The sequence below is a fragment of the Vombatus ursinus genome, unplaced genomic scaffold, assembly GCF_900497805.2.
Source record: "Vombatus ursinus unplaced genomic scaffold, bare-nosed wombat genome assembly UNPS02014812.1, whole genome shotgun sequence".
In the NCBI taxonomy this organism is placed as follows: domain Eukaryota; kingdom Metazoa; phylum Chordata; class Mammalia; order Diprotodontia; family Vombatidae; genus Vombatus; species Vombatus ursinus.
This window is the reverse complement of record NW_020954590.1, coordinates 57,860,250-57,880,447: the sequence shown is the minus strand read 5'-3', so window position 1 is coordinate 57,880,447 and position 20,198 is coordinate 57,860,250. Positions and strand designations below refer to the sequence as shown.

At 36.5% G+C, this 20,198-nt stretch overlaps 1 protein-coding gene across 1 annotated transcript in view; it reads left to right on the top strand.

Moving 5' to 3' along the window:
- LOC114054298 (cadherin-2) overlaps positions 1 to 20,198 on the top strand; it is a 251,301-nt gene that overhangs the window by 27,750 nt on the left and 203,353 nt on the right. The window contains exon 2 of the mRNA XM_027877504.1: positions 1,421 to 1,532. Coding sequence (XP_027733305.1) covers positions 1,421 to 1,532 — 112 coding nt within the window. The remainder of the gene's footprint in view (positions 1 to 1,420; positions 1,533 to 20,198) is intronic.

The following is a 20,198-nucleotide window of genomic DNA, read 5'->3' as shown; positions in this document are numbered from 1 at the left end:
TTATCCCTCCATCCCCAAAGTGTTTGTCTTTCATTTTGGGGCAGAGCCCAGATAAAGACTGAATATACATCTCAAACATCCTCATTTGGAACTCAGAATTACATTTTCCCATTGAAGCACTATTATTCAATCATTGAATTAATACACACTGCTTTATTAGTGCTGTTCTTCAGGTAAATAATGAGTTAAACAGCCTTTTACTGGTTGGCCTGGAAAGCTAATCACTGCATATAACATTGTTTCTGTGGGGGAAAATGTGTTTTGAGTTCCAAACAACCAATGTGAAAATCAACTTTTACAACACAACCCATTTTATAATTTATAGAAGGCCAGTACCTACAATATGCTAAAATCTTCTACTAATCAAAATAAGTATAGGTAATGTAATGTGTACCTGAATTAAATTTGTGTGAAATTTTAACTGTACTTAATGCTTTAAGTGAAATAACTCGCTGAGACCTGCCACATATCCATATATATCACATAAACCACAAAAACCACGGTGCTTTCAGTTACTTAAATTCCTATCAGAATTTTACTAAGTAAAGACAGCCTTGGGCCAATGTGGGCTAAAAAAAAATGTGGCTACGTATTGGTGACTGAAAGAGCATGTACTGGAGATTTGATTTCTAAGCCAATTTAGGATATTAAGAACACTAGATGAGAAAGAATAAAGGTGAGAACAAAAAAAAAGGCTGCTTGTTTACTAATTTTAAGGAGAATTTCGCCGCAAGCATCATAAATGCAGTATGATTCATAAAGTTAGAAATCAAATTATCGCTATGGCACAATATAAAGTATATTTTAGAAAAGTATATATTTAATTGGAAAAATTAGACTTTTAGTTTTATTTATTGCAGTCATATTTCTAAATTAAGGTAATTATGTTATTTTTGTGGAACCAGTTTGAGTTTGTGTAGGTACTGCTTTTCTCATAGAAGATTTTCATCTCTTTTGTCAATGTACACAGTAGAATGAGAGAAACTCTCCATAACCAAATGTTTTAGATGGCTAATACAATCTCTAAAAGTAAATGTTAAAAGTGTCTCCTTCCTACTATTGAAAAATAAGTTTGTGGTGGTGATTAATGCAAGGTTTATTAGAGTATGAGAGATGTTTTTGTTTCTCCTATGATTCCACTTGAGTTTCAATAAGCATTTTACTTGAAATGTTCAGTAGTTAGAAGAATCCTGAATGTGTAGTATTTAGCTCTTACTAGACAAGTGGGATTTGTTCCTTCCATTCCAGTTATCAAAAAGATTAACCCTTTGCCCTCAAATTTCTAATTGTAGCCATTGAGAAACAAAGGAGTTGTTTGTACAAGATAGAAGAGAAATGAGTTCTTTTTTTTTTCCCAAGTGGAATGTTACTTAGTTGAAGGGGGTTACGATTATTACACACATTTTATCTTGTATTTCAGGCACCAATACAGGCAACTGGTGAAATCACATTATGCAAGACTGGATTTCCTGAAGATGTTTACAGTGCAGTCTTATCGAGGGGTGTGCATGAAGGACAACCTCTTCTCAATGGTATCATTTGAAAAGAAATATTTCTTTTTTTTCTGTTCTGTGCTTTTTGCAACAAATTGGTCATTTAAAAAAATCCCTAAATCCTTTCTGCTGTAGTAACCAATATGAATTCTTCAGTCACTATAATGAGACTGTAGGGGCCATATTCTACCTTTATCATAAGTTCATTAGTCTCTTATAGTAGATAATTGGAAGGTTTCTGTACTCTTGATAATATTCTTTCATATATCCTCCATTTTGATTTGCAATACAAGTCTTCCTTTGAACTGTTTACTATTTTATTTTCTGATAATCTAGTTATCACTGTTTTAAGGCATATCAGCCTGATGGTAGGATGATCAGAACTTGGGTTGGCTTCACAGGGTCAAGGAGAAGACTTTGAGTCAAAGACTTGCAGGTATAGGGAGAAGTGAGATTCATTGAAAGGACACACAGGAACAAGTTGCTGCAGCTCCATGAACTAGTGGATACAACTACAGTGAGACCCAAATATCACCAAAAAGTTATGTATCACCCTGGATCCCATACTCCCCATTACTGAGCATATGGTGGCAGGAAGGACAACTGCCTCAAATTCTGAGTGACTTTGGGTCTTCTGGGACAGGATAATCATCTATCCCAAAAGAAAACTGGATGAAAAATATTCTGACACTGCCATTATCGCAATGCAAGGACCTTTAAGGGGAAGATAGGGAACTAGCAGAATCTTGTGAAAGGAGCAACATGATTTATGATATTTCTGCAAAGGAGCATCAGAGCCATATGATACTAATTTCTATTAAGTAGAGAAGAACAGAACTCCAGGCATGAGTATGTGACTATCTTTTTTTCCCTCTTAAATCTGAAGCTGTGATTTCGTCAGTGTCAGGAACTCTTGGTATAGAAACGCTTTCCATATGTGGATTAGCAACTCTTCCCCTATAATTTATTGTCTATGAAAGTTGATTGAGATACTGCAAGGTTGAGTGATTTGCTCATGGTCATACCACTCTATGTTTCAGAGGCAGGTCTTGAATCCTTGTCTTTTGATTCCAAGGTTAGCTTCTAACATGTAAGCACTTAAATAGAATTAATACAGTGATAGAAGTGGTATCCTCCCAAGCCCAACACTTGATGGCATGCAATTATTGCCTATTGGGAGAGCATAGATAGGTAAACTTGTGGGTTTGGGGTTGGTTTGTCTTTTTTTTGTTTGTTTGTTTTGGCAAGATAACTACATTACTCACAAATGTCCAGAGTATACTTATTTTAGCTAATTTAGATTGGGCCCTTTTCCCTAGAGAGGTGAAGAGGGTATATAGATAGGTAGTGTGACTGGCAATGCCAAGCTTTTTCTTCTTTCTTTACTTGATGACTGCCTGCTAGCCAGGTCATGGGCTTCAATTAGAAGCAATATTCTTGGACCATTTTAATATTTTCTGCCCTCTCTTGCTTATCTTTCTTTAAGCAATGCCGGGGTCTGCTATGGAAAGACCCAAGTTTGTTCTAAGTCAAAAGTCACCTACTAGAGACGAAAAGGCTCCTTCCAGGCTGTTACCTGAGAATGCACTAGGGAATAGTGATGTGGTCATTTCCTGAGAGGTCATTATCATAAGCAGACTGTGTAATTACTCATATGCCCAGTTCAAAGAGGTGGCCCTCAAAGAAGGAATACTTTATATTACTTCAAGTATAGAGTGCTCATGGTATAAGCCCAACCCATATCAGTGTATTCCATATAACCTTTAATAGAAAGGTTTATCTAAATTGTGTATGAGGATCATAATATTCTGGCCTCTACTGAGACTACTCAGGCAGCATATTGGACCAAAAGAGCAGGGTAGAAGGGGCCCATTTTCTACTATTTGGGAAGCAGAGGTTGTCTGCAGAGCCCCCACAGGAGGTGGGGTTACCATGAGTACCATGAGAGCCACTAGCTATCTAATTTTCATTGTAAGATAGAGGGCATAATGACTCATTGAGAACCATGAGCATGGTTAGGAGGTACTTCGGGGTTTTTGTCATTGAATACATCAACCATGAGTGGGTCAGGTAAAAGTTAATTATAGGGCTTGATAGAATTCCTTTGGAGTCGGCGGCTAGGCCAAAATCACTGAATAGGCATTCATTAGTCACTCTCACTGACTGTATCTACATCCTCCCTCTTCCTCAATCCTCCTGGGGAAAGCATCTTAGTCTAAACATCCTGGATCACAGGGAATGAAGATTGCCAAGTATTTTGTTCAGGCTTTTGGTTTTTGTTTTTAAATTCATTTGAGCAAAGTTCCACTTCATATGCCGAATCAAAAACTAAACTTTTCCTGGAAGATGAAGTAGTTCTTAAACTATTCATGTTAATACACAGCATTGTAAAAGTGAGCTACTTAATGAAAAAAAAAGCCCGTCATCAACTTTGAATAGAGTTGAAATGTAGATTCATGGTTTAACTACTTGCGTACAGTGTAAGAGTTCATAGAAATTGTTAGTTAATTTATTGAGTTGTGGCACTAATGATTTTGAATATAGAATCATATCATATCTAATTATCCAATTCATATCTAATTATGTATTCAATTCAGTTTTAGTTTTCCCTGTAAATCCTAGAAAAAAAAATACTTAAATCTGAAGTGTAACTAGGTACCTTAAATGAACAGATGATGTTTTTCCTTCAAATTTAACTGCAGGGGGATGGGACTTCAGTTAATGATGGTTTTTTTTTTCATAGACCTATTTATTATAAAAAATACGAGTCATTGAAGCTTGAAAGAAAAGAGATTTGGTTAGTGTAGTTTGATCTAAACTTGAATTGCCTGTCAATGGTGAAAATCTTTAAGACTCCTTTATAAGATTGCTTTTATAAAATTCTGTGGCAACCAGAACTAATTAGATTTTCACAGGGGCTCTGCCGTATGCCCTTATTTGAAGTTTTGTGCTTGTGTGTGTGTGTGTGTGTGTGTATGTGTATGTATATGTATGTGTGTTTAGAATTGACACATCTGAGTATTTAACTACTTAAAGATACCCTAGATTGTGAGAAGTTTCAAAATATAAGACTTTTCCTCCTCACCTCTCAACCACTGTGGCACAAATAATTGTTTTATCTCCCTTTTTACAGTAGGAATCAGTGTGATATTTAGTACAGTAGAAAGCCCCACAACCCTAGTTCTGGCCCTCATACTTCTCACTTAGCCTCACGTGTCTCCTTCACATAGCAGCCAAAGTGATTCAAGGCCTCTACCTCAGTCAGTCCTCTACCCAGTGAACTTCAGAGGCTTCCGTTTACCTACATTGACATTTCAAGCTCTTCACAATCTGGCCTCTTAGCCTGTACATTTACTTCCCTTTACATATTCTGTGGTCTAGTCAGGCTTGGCCTCCTTACTATTCCTCTCACTTGATTTTTAACTGGTTATTTCTCCTGCCTGGAAGACATTGTCTCCTCATCTCCATTTCTTAGAATCCCTTATTCCCTTCAATGTTTAACTCAAGTTCCATATTCTATATGAAGCCTTTCCTAATCCTCCCCAGCTGATAATGCCCTTGCCCCAACATTTTGTATTTCCCTATGTATGTGAAGGTGTTCTGGCAAATGTTTAACACCTGAGTAAGAACACACTTTTAAGTTTAATTTGCATTATTAACACTTAAGTCTAGACAAGCAACAAAACAATAAATCAGGTCCTGATTTTTAGTGTTTGTTAATTTCCACCCAGAAAATTTAACTCTTGGTAGGTTGGAGCTAGCCACAGTACAGCCTCTTCTATATGTGTACTTTTCTCCACTGTAGATTGGAATTTCCTCAAAGACAGACATTCATTTTTGTCTTTCTGTCCATTAGTGCCTGGCTCATAGTAGTAGGTGCTTAATAAATGCTTATTGATTGATTGGAAGAATTCTAAACCAGAGGCAGACTCTGTGTGTGTGTGTGTGTGTGTGTGTGTGTGTGTGTTTTCTAGTAGTCCCTTCTCTATTGAATATTTAATGAGGTTTTGTCAGGGTCATTTGAGATAATGTCAGTGAAAATGCTTTGAAAACTCTAAGGTCAAAGAAAATGTAAATTACATTTGTTCTGTTAAGATTTATGCTTGCTCACATAGTTTTTGTTTAGGCCTTATTTCCCCCCCACCTAATGCTGCCCTTGCCCTCCAAATAAAAAAAAAAGAGTTTTCATAAAATCATAGATTTAGTGCTGGAAAGGGGACTTTGGAGATCATGTTATCCGATCCTCCCTCACTGTCCCTCCCATCATATAGATAAGTAAATTAAAGACTCAGAGAGAGATTATTTGCCCAAGGTTGCACATATAGTAAGCAATAGAATTGGAATTTGATACCCAAGTCCTCCGAGTCCCAATCCTCTATTTTATACAATATATCACAATCTTTATGGAGGTGAGAGATCCCAGTCTCTTGGATTGTTCTCTCTTTGGAAATAGAGGGGGCAGCTAGGTAGTATAACAGAACACTGAACTTGAAAGTCAGGAAGACCCGAGTTCAAATTTGGCATCAGATACTTAGTAGCTGTATGAATCTGGGCAAGTTACTTTATAAAACAACAAAAACAAACTGCCTCAGTTTCCTCATCTGTTAAAAAAAAAAGCACTCACTTCCTAGAGTTCCTGTGAGGATCAAATGAGATAATATTTGTAAAATGCTCAGCAAAGTGCTTGTCAAATGATAGGTATTATATAAATTTTAGCTATCTTTATTATTATAATAACAACCCATATGTGCCATTAACTGAAGATGAGTTTCTGCCAAAATTTAAAATACCAAGGTGCTTTCTTTCTGTCTGACAATTTTTTTCAGAGTTGTCAACATCCTTATTTTGATAATTCCAGTGATCTGTGAAGTTTTTGCTGTGGGTACTATTGCCACAGACTCAGATCACATAATGACCATGGTCCAAAAATGCTTGTAGCCAAACTTAATGGTTGATGAGTCTTTTTCTCAGTTGGGACAGCAGCCATACAGGGTGCCCTCAAACCCGTAGTTCAGACCTTTCCAATTCAGTAAGCCTTACGAGTGCATATGCTCCTTTGGCCGACCCTTCAAAAACTCAAGGTCACCTTTGCAGGACCATATGACCATTATCAGACTCAAGACTTTAGTGGAGGTATCAACACCCTGTCTATTTTTAATTTTAATTGTCTGTGAAACAACATGTCCTCTTCCTAGAGGCTGAAACATGTGGCATTTTCAAGAGACTACGAAAGGGACAGAAGCACACATTATATTGCCTTATCTCAGTAATGGTTCAGACAAGATGAAAAAGAGACACAGACTGGATTTTTGTCTCCCACAAAATTATTGTAGTGGTTAATTTTTCCTCCACATTTTGAGTGCGTATACTTTGTTGGTCACTACATGCCATTGACTTGTTTGATCACACTGTCCTATTGAAATACTCTCATTGTAAAAAGCATATTTTCTGGTTATTAGATAATACCAGTGACAGGAATTGAGTGGAACTTCCTGCCGAGGTCTCTTAAGTACAAACTGGAGAAAAGACTTAGTTTTTCTTTTTTTCTTTTTCCCCTGGGGCTAGAAATATAAAAACTTGGGGGGAAAAAAGATCTTTGTCTGTAGCCCCTGCTCTCCATAGAGCAAATTATGTGATTGTTTTTGTTGAAATTCCTTCCAGTGTCTATAGTTTGTGTGCATATGTCTTTAACTGCCTTTTGGTGTTTATAAGGCTATTTGTCAGATGATATATCATTAGCTTTTCTTTGTGTTTTTTAAAATATATTAAAGAGCACCAAAATCTTAAGAAAAAATCCAAAATGCTGTTTTTGAAAGAATGAGTATGTGTGTGGGTAAACACATTTGTGGCCACGAGCAAACCTACTCCCCAACTCAGGCTTTTGTGAAGCCTGAAACTTTCCTTTAAGAATGAATAGTATCTCTGGTGTAAAAGGATTTGGGGAATATTACTGCTTTGGAAGGTTCTAAAGTTTTCACTTGTACATTTTGTTTTGTGTTTTGAGTCCTTCTGGGAGGGTTTGCTCATGTAGTTGAAACAGATGTAAGAGTGTGGCACAGTTAAATTCATTGAATTCTTTTCCTTGTGGCCAGTGTTTGCAGGTATACTAGCTGAACCAGTGCTTTTGGGATCTGGATGAATTGTTAGGGTAACAGTGTTGTAATTCTGCAGTCTGAGCTCTTGATCTGAAACATATACGGAAAGACACAGTCCTTTGGTATATAGAGAGCTAGCCTATCAGTATCTTGCCTGTCATTTATTTCACAATAATATGAAACATATCTTTCTCTTAATGGTGCTATTATTGTGCTAATAACAGTATTTATTAAATATAAGGAATGTGGGGAACTGTACTTGGAGTGAGGAAACCTGAATTCAAATTATGACCCTAACACTAGCAATATAACCTCTGGGCAAGTCACTTAATCTCATTGTTCTTTAAGTAACTACTTAGGACTTAGTTCCCATGCATACAAAAAGTTTCTCTTTTTAACAAATACCTTGGGTATGAGGTATATGCTACTGTATTGAAAGGTGTTTTGCAACCATAATCTCTTGATTTTCTAGCAGTAGGCCAATACCCAGTCAAGGTCCTCTGCCTTTTTTAGCAGGTCTTACAGGTGGGCACTCAATGAAAGCCCATTGAGCTGGTACCATCTCTACTGACAAAAAATGGGGAGAGAGGGAAGGAGAATGTTGGATGTCATTGACACAGCTTATTTTGTAAGCATGTTTACCTTTAAAGGTAGATGAGACCTTAGAAAAAATGTTTTAAATTTAGGTTAAAAAAAAGTGTGATTTCCACATTTGTTCTTGTATTGATGAAATAAGATCATGTAAAATGAATTTACTTTATAAAGTTTGCTTACAATATAATATGATTTTATTTATGATGAAATATACACAGTAAATTCATAGAAAGTAGAAACCATAGAAAGGTATATATTGGGCATAAGCAGGCTGTAGCATGTAAATGGTCATAACTTGGCTCGCAAGAAGTGGTATGAAAGACATTATTGATGACAATAGATGACTTGAAAGGGATGCAAACTGGTCATATACCAAGAATGAGAGTTACCAGATGGACAAACCTGAATGTTATGTTGATACATTTGAGGAACTTCACGAACAAGAGCAAAACTTTCCAACATGTTGGGTGATTCCTGGGGAAACATGACGGTCATCTGCAGAGGATGAGAAAGCATACAGGGATTGCATTTAGCATCAGTAAAGAGTGTCCATATCTCTATTGAGATGTATCAAAGAATTTTAAAATTTTAGAGCTTGATAAAGCCCTTCAAGATTATCTAGTACAATCCACATTTTTTCCCCTAGCAAGGAAGTTGAAACCTAAACTTGCCTGAGGTCACACAGCTTGTTAACCTAGAATTATTTTCTGTTATCTTAACTCAGTAGGAGATCAGGTTGATGAGATTTGACATGGTAGGTTTTTTATATGTATTTATTTATTACTATGTATGATAAAGAGAAAGCTTCTCTTTTTAATGTGGTTACTCAGCAGAGTGAACAATGATGATCTACAGAGTATTTTTGGGTGCAGGTGATGACGAGAAAAACTAACAGCCCTATAAACTTATAAGCAATTTTAGTGTTTCATGAGCAGAAAATTCCAGGCCTTTGAAATTTAATCTGGATTCTGATAATTGTGTATGTGTGTGTGTGTACACTGATACACACATCGTGCTGTATGTGTATGTGTGTGTGTGTGTTGTGTGTGTGTATTCCACTGAATTTTAAAATGACCTGAAAATAATCCAAAGTAATTGATAACACAAGTTTTCATTCAATTGCAGTGTTCTTAACACTTTATAATAACAGGCACCTTTATTGTAGCTAAAAGAATCACAAACACTTGTGTAGATGTACCAATATGGCATTTCCCTGTATTTTGCCCCAAGTGATATATACAGGTATAGACAGCTGAGTAAGTAAACTAATCGAAAGCAATTTCAATCTGGTTGAAAATAATAATCATGTAGCCACCTAGCATTGGTGAGCATGAATGGATTCCTGAAAATATTCTTGAAAATAAACCACAGGCTGCTATTTTTATTGACCCCTTTGAGATTGATGGTTGTGTGCATTAATACTAGGAGGAAGCTGCACTGTACAATCTTTAGATAAGTGAAATACTTTTTGTTGGGTCACTAGGTTTTTTAGGACTTTTGATTCTCTTTCAGGAGGTGGACAGGCAGGCATTTTATATATTCTGTGTTTTACTGAAAACGGGAAGCAATGCTTTTTAAATCAGTTACGCCACATTAGAGGACTTTGCTAAACTGGGTTATGAAACTACGGATTTTGCTTTTATTTTTCCTTTCTGATAAGGTGGTCTTCTATTGATTGTGTGAATATTTTCTTAAGTGTTAGTGGGATTTGAAAGATGCACTTATGAGCATCTTATTCATAAGGCTTTCCAGATTGTAAGTGTTAATACTGATTTCCAATTGATTGTGGGTGAAACCACTAAGAGCACAGAGACTCTTTCCTTGCATGTTGGTGGTAGCAATACCTGAAGAAGAGGAGGAGAGGAATGTGGCCATATTGAATCTCAAGTGTGCCATTGTGCAATTATTCTCATACTCTTTTCTACCTATAACTTGTGTAAAAAGAGAAAAACAATTTCTGTGCCTGAGATCAAAACCAGAACTGAGATTCTTTGTAAATGAGTTTAATTTTGATTATCTTCAAATACTTTATTTTATTTCTAAAACTCATTATTTTATTCCTGTGATGCTTGCTATGGCCTGCCTCCCCACCACACACACACAAATGCACACACACACACATTCCCTCTCCCTCTGCTATTCATATATGACGATGATTTTATTGTTTTTTTTTTTCCAGTTACACGGATGGATTTTACTAGTTCCAACTTTCACTGAGATGCCCTGATAATTAATATGTCTGTGCACAACTCTAGAATATATAGTTGGAAGGAACCTTAGAAATAATCTGCTACAATTTCTTCATTTTACATATGAGGAAATTCAGGTCCAGAGATGAGAATTGACTTGCATAAGGTCACTTGGCAAATAAAAACTCAGTTCAACTCAGTCAAGATCAAGCACCTAGTATGTGCCCAGGCACTATGCTAAGTACTGGGGATACAAAAAAAAGTCAAAAGATATTTCCTGCCTTCAAGGAGTTTACAATCTGAAGCAACACGCAAACAAATATACACAAAGCTAGCTATATACAGGATAAATAGGAACTAATTAAAAGAGGAAAGTCAAGAAGCTAGGATTTGAACACAAATACTTACACCAAATTCTGGTCTCTCTCCACTGTGTTATGCTGCTAGATCAAAGTTGTGGATGTCTTTTGTCCATCCAACTGAGCCAGCTGTCCATGTGAGACTCTTGCTAGTCATACTTTAGTTAGACATGTCTTGGGTTCCAGAAATAATGCCGTAAGACTGAATAAGAGGACTTATTTTTGTAAAATAATAAGGATCTAAAAGAATTGGATTACTCAAATTATCATCTTGCCTTTTTCCAATTTCCCTTAATCTTAACTTCTTCAGGTTAAACACCCCCAGGTTCACTGAGGTTTTGCTATTTGAATTTTCTTTCTATATATAGCCTTCTTTGTCAATGTCCCTCTTTAATTGAAACGCAGAATTGAACACACTAGTGCATATATAATCTTACCAGTTCAGAGGCTCTATTTAGTTAATGGGACTGATCTGGGCTTCTGTCACAATTAAGATGCTTAACTTTTTCAGTAGCTACCTGACACTCTTGGCTCATATTAAGTTTATGGTTAACAAATTCTGCCTTCATCCAATTTTTTTTCATATGCATGGCTTCCTAGCAGGAAGTGGTATGGCAGAAACAATATTGAATTAAGACCCAAGAAACTTGGGTTTGGATCCTAGCTCTGACACTTAATGAGCTGGATGAACATTAACACACCCATTTATCTCCATGAAGCCTAATTTCTTCATGTGCAAAATGGATAAAATAATATTTACACTACCCATCTTGTAGGGTTTTTTTGTGAAGAAAATGCTTTGCAAACCTTTAAAGTAACTGTATGCTTATGAGTTGATTATCATGTTTTTATGAAATTTACAATTTTTTTTTTGCTCCAATTAAAGGACTTTACTTTTTGTAGTTATTTGACTCTTTTTACAAAAGTTTTCATAGACCATCCTCAGGACCAATCCATGAGAAAACTTCACTGATGATCCTTCACTCTAAAAGGAATGTAAAAAACTAGATTGATAAATTTTTTAAAGCAGCATTGCTTTAGAGATCAAGATGTGTTAGCTAAAATTTTTGTAAATGATCAGGAATAAGAAGTTCATAGTAAAATCTTTGTAGATAAGACTAGCTTTTCTAGGAAATGATAAGCCAATCTGAAGGAATTGAAAACAGTGGAGAAGATTGCATTAAACAATATGAGTACAAACTGGCAGATAAGCTCAAACCACCTAACCTTCAGATCCCATCTCGGACTTCTCTTGCTCCACAGTTTTTCTTCCTGCAATAGAAATCTTTAATATCTTGAGGATCACTAATTTGCCTAATATCAGCCTTTGCTGGAAATGTCATTGCACGTAGTGGGTTGGGAAATACTTAACCAAACCAAAGTGATAACAGGTTTTTGAAGTCAATTGGAGAATATGATTTATTTTAGAGTCTTCTTTCCAAGCCTACTGTACCTATTCACCCATCCCTGTTTCGCTGCTTTCACCCTCCCCCACAGAACTGCTTTTCTGGAACCTGTGTATTATATGTGAAACAATGAGACACAACTAGAATTGTTTTTAAAAAAAGAAAACAACAACCCTTTTATTCATCTGACTTTTTGCCAGCCTAAGTTTTCCCACAGATTGATCATGGTGCTGTTCGCTTTAGTTAACTTGCATTCCACTATTGCCTTCTGAGCGCATACTATGTCACCCCATTAGATCTCTCTGTTTCTCTCAGTCTCCAATATGCTGCTTTAATTGTTCATTGCTGAAGTGTTTCTTAGATTATTTTGGTTGGGATTTCAATCAGTTAGCTGTAAGACATAAGTCAGTTAATGCTTGATCTTTTTTTTTTCCTTCTCCTTTTCCTTCTCATGTCTTCAAGGAGGTTTGAGCAATTTTTTTCTTTTTATTATATGCTTTAGGTTGCTGTTGGTTTTGAAAAAAAATATACATCATATTCTAGCTTCTTTCCCAGTGGATTTGTCTTTGATGCTAATATTCCTAGGTTGTACTGTGCATTATGTCAAGAATGAAATTGAGACTGCCAACTACTTCTGATGAGATTCAGCTCTGCGCCAAGATAGTGTCTCCCTCCCCTCTGCCTTCCTCTAGGAGCCAGTCACTCTTTCTGAAAGGCTCTGTCTTGCCTCAGCCTAAAACCTTTCATTAATATGAAGTATATCTCTCTGGATTTATTCAGACTTCACTCTTTAACTAGCAGTATTAATCAGAATTTAATTTTCTTTCCATTTGAGTTGTCTGATACATGATATTACACAGTTTATTTTTTATATTCATTGTATTTTACAAGCTTTTCCTTTACCCCTGTTCACCACCTCAGTTGATTGAATTTGGAGTTGCATGGAGCAGAAACTTTCCAAGTTCTTCTCTTGCTTTATTTCCTAATTTAATTCTAATGAAAGGCACGTCAGTTTTACATTAGTATTTCCCCAAAGTAGAAAACATATTTGTTTTTTCTTTACTTTTAGTTACATCTACATTTTCTTAGATTATTAAAACACATCTTGCTAGGTAAAATTTTGGAGGGTTATTCTTTTGAAATTAGAATTTAGCACTCTCTCTGTCTCTCTCTGTCTCTGTCTCTCTGTCTGTCTCTCTCTCTCTGTCTCTCTCTGTGGCTAATGGTGCTGTGATCAATTACTTGGTGTCTTTATTGGTATTATAAATATATATGCCAGTTCCTAAAGTCCTATGCTTTAACCACTGTTCTACCTAGGAGCATACATACATACATAGATATTGTTGTTTATTGTTTAGTTTTTTTTTTTCAGTCATCTGACTCTGACTCTATATGGGGTTTTCTTGGCAAAGATACTGAAATGGTTCGCCGTTTCCTTCTCTAGCTCATTCTACAGATGAGGAAACTGAGGCAAACAGTGGTAAGTGACTTGCCCAGGGTCACACAGCTAGTAAGTATCTGAGGCCGGATTTGAAGTCATGATTCCAGGCCAGGCACTCTATCACTGAGCCACCTCACTGCCCTTTCTTTAGATATAGCGAAACTTATCTGGGATCCTGGTAAAGTTCTAAAGTTGCTATCTGTCCCTCTTCTAACTGGACACCTTGCTGTGAGTGCTACTCACTATTCCTGCCATCAGATCCTAAGGCATTGGACAAGTGAAAGTATCTCCTTTTCCAAAAATAGTTAGGCCCCTGACTAAATATTTACCAAGCTCTCCAATAAAATTATAGGTCGTCAACAGTGGAAAAAGGGGACAACTAGGTGGCAGAGTGGATAGAGTGCTGGGCCTGGAGTCAGGAAGATCCGAGTTCAAATATGGTCTCACATACTTACTAGCTGTGTGACCCAGGGCAAGTCACTTAACTCGTTTGCCTTATTCCACTGGAGAAGAAAATGGCAAACCGTTCCAGTATCTTTGCCAAGAAAACTGCATGGGCGTTATGGCCCATGGGATCATGAAAAGTTGGACATGATTGAATAACTAAACAACAACAAAAATAAAAAGAATGAGGCACATGAGGGGAAAAGAAGGAAACAAATGAGGAATACATGTGATATGGAGATATGTAAACAGCTTTCTGGATAATTTAGCATGTTCTGATTTTAAGTGGGAATAGAGTAAGAACCTACGATTTCCCTTTCTAGAGAGCTACTTCCAGCAATCGAGATCTTGATCTATGACTTAATGGGTAATTCATTGGAAGTTGTTTGAGGCTCCTAGCAATGAAGAGGCTTGCCTCAGGGTCACACAGGGTGTTGTCAGAAGCTACTCTTGAAACCTGGTCTTAATAATGTCCTGCCTAGTACTTTATCTACTTTATTAGCACATACTACTTCAAATTTAACATCTATCATAAAATTTAGACTAGTAACAATATAATTAACATTTATATAGCAATTTAAGGTTTGCAGCATGCTTTACATATACTCTTTTATTTGAACCTCACAATGACCTTGTGAGGTAGGTGCTATTATTATTCTCATTTTATGGATGAGGAAACTGAGGCTGGGAGAGGTGAGGTCACATAACTAGTATCTGAGGCAGGATTCAGAGTCAGGACTTTGTGATGTCAAAGCCAGCATTGTGTCTTCTCTGCCACTTAGATATGTTGAGGTCTAAACTCTAAAGGGTCTCTGTGTGTCGTCTTCATTTAGTCATTCCACAAATATTTCTTGAGTGTACAAGGCAGTGTGCAAAGGCCAAGGTTCTGTAACTGCACAGTGAATACTTATCTGTGATGGTGGTGATGATGAAAAGTGATCTTAATTTGTGGTAATAATTGGAAGCTATAAATGTTTCTTCATAGAATTTCTGAGGTTTAAAAAATAAAATAATAGCCCACTTTCATGAAATGATCTGAGCAAAATCTCAAGAGAGCTGAAATATTTGTTCTTCTCTTCCCATTGTGAAATTAAATCCTGCTGATTTTCCACAATATGCATATGTATAATTATTCTTTCAGCTCAGTCATTTAGATCTGCCATGGCATCTTTTGTTGACTTGTCATCTTCTCTAATGATGTAGAAGACAAATGTATTAAAGTTACCTCTTGTGAGGAAGTATTCCCATATGTGATAAATGAGTAGATTAAACCTGCTCTCAATTTTATAGTAGATTGTGATGATTCTGGGCACTCCAGATTTCAACCTAAGTGTTGTTCATTTAGCTGTCCTAATTAGGGTCTGATAGGACTTTAAAATACACTTTGTGGTAACAGTCTTGGAGACAACAAATAATTGGAATTTGTCACTTCTCAGCTATTAGACTGTTTGCTTTATAGACCATTAGGTTGAGAACAGCAGTATTTATTTACTTGATGACTATGGATGGATACTAGGGCTATGACTGTATATAGTAATAATAATACATTAATGTTAGCTTTTATAGTAGGCTATACTTGACCAGGCTGGTCTGGTACCTCCTTTTTGTAATTGTAATGAAGTGAGAGGTACTTGGTAGAAGACCTGACAGTTAACTGAAGGAGATTTATTTAGCCATAGTAGGAAAAGGACATTGGGGCAGATAGGTGGTGCAGTGGATAGACTGCTGGGCCTGGAGACAGGAAGAGTCATCTTCCTGAGTTAAAATCTGACCTCAGACTCTTACTGGTTTTGTGACCTTGTGTTAAGTCATTTAACTGTTTGCCTCAATTTCCTCATCTGTAAAATGAGATGCAGAAGGAAATGAGAAACTACTTCAGTATCTCTGCCAAGAAAACCTCAAATGTGGTCACAAAGTATTGGATACAGCTGAAAACCAACTGAACTGAAGGAAAATGACATAGAGTAGGGAGGGGCTATTTTATTCAGCAAGGATACACACAGCCTTGATTCAGTTGAGCATAGCTCCCTGCCTGTTGGCCAGGGCAGTTCTATGAATCCTTGGTGAGCAACTGGAGCTTTCAGTGGCTTTTTCATAGTCAGAACACCAGGAAGCTGCAACCCTTGAACTAGTTATTTTAAGGAACACAGTTACTCTAGCGTACATGGTGCAAACTCTAATAAAGTAGTCCTACCATCACACCTCCAAATTTGGGGGGGAAATTTTTTAAAGTACTTCTTTTTAAAAATGGCATCCATTCCAAAATAAATTTCATAAATTTTAAAAGTACCAGTTTTTCTTGTAACTTAAACAAATAGGAGGCATACTTTACTTTTTTTTTTTTTGCTGTTGCAATAGCCTGCTAACTGATCTTTTCATGTCTATTCTCTTTGCCCTCTACTCTATAATTCATACTGCTACCTTATGGATAGATCTATATCCTTTTCTATACTGTCTTCCATTGGAAGAGAAAGGATTTATGGCACTAATTCTAAAGCTTTCTGGTCTCAGTAACCCTTAGGCTCTTGAAAACAATTGAGGATTCCAAAGAACTTTTACTTATGTGGATTACATCTATTGGTATTTATCATATTAGAAATTAAAATTGATAACAAAATATATTTAATACTTTATTAAAATAACAGTAACAGAAATATCATTTTATGAAAAGTAACTATTTTCCAGAACTAAAAAATTTAATGAGAAGAATAGCATTGTTTTATGTAGTTTTGCAAATCTCTTTAATATCTGGCTTAATGGAAGGCACTTGGGTTCTCATTGGCTTTTACATTGACTCTATTATGATACATTGTTTTGCTTAAACTATATGAAGAAAATTTGGCCTTGCTTAGATCTATAGTTGGAAAAAGGAGAAATATTTTAATAGATATCTTAATATTATTACTGGGAAAATATTTTTTTTACCTCAGGAGGAATTACGCTTGTTTTACTGTACTGCAGAGAGGAGAACCAGATGAACAGTGGTTTGTTGCTTCAGGGAAGATTTTAACCCTTTATTAGGGGAAAATTTTTCTAATCATTTGAACTACTCCAAAGTAGAGAGCAGGATGCCATGAGAGGTAATGAGGTCTAGGGGAAGTGGTCAGCTAATATTATAGAGGAGACACCTTGCATATTCCTGGCCACATAGTAGGTGCTTAATAAATGTTTAATGATTGATAGCTCAGGTATGGATTGGAATCAGTGACCTTGGAGATCCTCTAGATTCAGTGACTATTAAGCCTCTTTTTTATTTCTTTTTCTTCCAAGGCTTCAACTATTATCTCTATGAAGATAATTTTAGATATAATTATCCACAGTCTTGATTTTTCTTCCATCAGTATTTTCAGCTATGTCTTTTGACTGTGCTATTTGTCAGTTATTTTACCATTTACCCACTTGTCCATGTTTGAAATGTGGGTATTGTGTTTGAAATATGAGTATTATATTTGAGTTTGCCCTGGCCCTTGTGTAACACTTTGTACCATTTATGTATGTACCATGTATTATGGTTCATTTGTTGATGTAAACCAAACTCCTACAATATTATAAATCCCATGTGAGGTGGGTTTTTTTTTTAATCATTTCTGGTATGCTCTTAGTACTTAGCACTGTTTTCTTCTCAGAGTAGGTTTATAATCATTGGAAGAATGAATAGTGCTTTACAGTATTTCAAAGCATTCTCAGGTTCATTTCAAAGACCAAATATTTGGACTTTCTGACAATGCTTCTAAAGGTAGGTATAGGGTAAGTGGTGGCCATTATTTGGCTCCATTTTAAAGAGAAGGCCACTGGTCAAGATAACTGTTTAACCAACCCAGACTATACTATAAACTTGTAAAATATTGGAACTTTTTACCGCAAACTGCTTTTTCTAGAGCAGCAAATCTCTAGGGATTGGGGACTAGGAGCCAGGAATGGGTTAAAGGAAAAATTCAGCGTTCTAAGTTCATAAATTTTAAGAAGTAAGGACCTTTGATAGTAAAGATTTTCTGGACTGGTAAAAAAAAAAAATCTTCTTGGGCTTGTGCAAGCCTCAGTACTGATATTTGGGGATGCTCTGGTATAACATAAATGATAGGGAATAATGAGTGATGCAGGAGGACAGTTGTGGTTGGAGAGTGTAAAAATCAAATGGGAATCCTAGGACTTCAGAGTTGGAAGAGACCTCAGTAGTCCAGCCTGCCAACCTATATATGAAAAAGAATTTCCATTACTGACAAATAGTTGATCAGTTTTCACGTAAGATTTCCAGCAAAGAAGAACTCGCCCTCAACTTCTGGAGGTCATTGTTCCTCTTTGAACTAACTGATTATAAGGATATTTTTCTTTCCATTAAGCCAAAATTTGCCTCTTTGAAGCTTCTACCTTTTTCTCCTGGTTCTTCCCTCCGGAACCAAATAGAACAAGTATGATCTCTCTTCCAGGGACAACTCTTAAGTACTTGGTACATGTCTCCCCCAGCATTCAATTCTGCAGGTTCAACATCCCCAGTTACTTTAGCTAGACCTCGTGCATAGGTTTGAGACCCTTCACCATCTTGTTTTCTCCATCTTATTATCAATTTCCTCCCTAAAATACGGTGCCCAGCCCTGAACACAGTACTCCAGATGTTGCCTACCTGGGGCAGTGTACAGTGGGACTATCACTTCCTTATTCCTGGAATTGTACCTCTCAGTCACCTTGTGGAGAGAGCCTGTCTTAGCCCATTGCCTTTCTGCTTCTAAAGGCTTAGCCTGTTGCCTTTCTGCTTCTAAAGTGGAGTAGAGATGTAGGTCAAGCAGTTGATATTGGGCTTTAAAATGAGATTGGAATAGCTATTGGATCATGAGCTTGGTAGAGATGGTCTTTTTGAAAAGACAGTAGGGAATCAGAGTAGGGAAGAGGTACAGATTTTTTTTTTTTTTTTTTTTAGGCAGTTGGGGTTAAGTGACTTGCCCAGGGTCACACAGTTAGTAGGTGTGAAGTATTTGGTCTGAGGTCAGATTTGAACTCAGGAGGTGCAGATTTTTAAAAAATAAAGGTAAGACTCTAAAGATTCAGGGACAGCGATATGGCACAGTGGATAGAGCCCTAGGCCTAAAGTCAGGAAGACATCTTCCTGAGTTCAAATCTAGCCTCAGATACTAGCTGTGTGACCCTCACTCTGTGACTGTGTGTTAAGTCACTTAATCTTGTTTGCCTTAGTTTCCTCATCTGTAAAATGAGCAAGAGAAAGAAATGGCAAACAACTTCAGCATCTTGCCAAGAAAACCCCAAATTGGGTCATGAAGAATCAGACATAAACAACTAAACAACAAACAAAAGATGAAAGGAAGACAGCAGTATGTTTTGTGGTGGAGGCAGTGATTGAATGTAGTAGACATTTTAGTTGAGCTTCTATAGAATTAGTGCATTTTACCTTTTAAACAAAGTATCTACTCTTTACCCCCTCCCTCAATTTACCTGTCCTCCTGTTTCCCTAAAGGAACACAACTCTATTAAATCCACTCTGAGATAGATTTTGCTTTTTCCTTAAGGATTCTCAGAGTATATTGTGACATGGAGGGTCATATCAGATTTAAAATTTTTGTTAAAGCTTGTTATGGCAGTGACTGATGTGTTACAGTCGTCACACTGATAACCTATGTTGAGCTTTTCTCAAGCTGAGTATTTAAGGATTCTCAGATTCCAGAAAAGATGGTATCACTTTAAGGTTAGCCTCTTGTCCTCTTCATCGGTTAACTGTGACTGACTTGTTTTCTTTGTCAGAAGATGGAGGTATCAAGGTATTCTATAATACTGGTTTAAGAAAAATAATAGTGCTTGCTTTCTGGTAGATTCCATTGTTATACTTGTTCTATGACACTATGAACATGAGTGTCATTTGTTGGTGTAAGAAGAGGAAGGACATGGATTCAGACATAATGCCTTTCAACCCATCAACAAAATTGTAGTAGAAAAAAAGTTCACCAAATGCATTTAAAAAAAAAAAAAAACAAAACAAACCCCAAAATAACCCAAAACTAATTTGAGTTGTGGAAAATGAAGAACCATGGTTTGAAAAATTGTACCAGCAAGAAGGTCAGGAATAGGTAAGATTAATGCCATTCAGTATTGTTTGTCAAAGATGAGATAGAAACCAACGGCCGATTTTTATGTTCCCTTTGGAAGTAAGGTTTATAGAAACTTAACAAT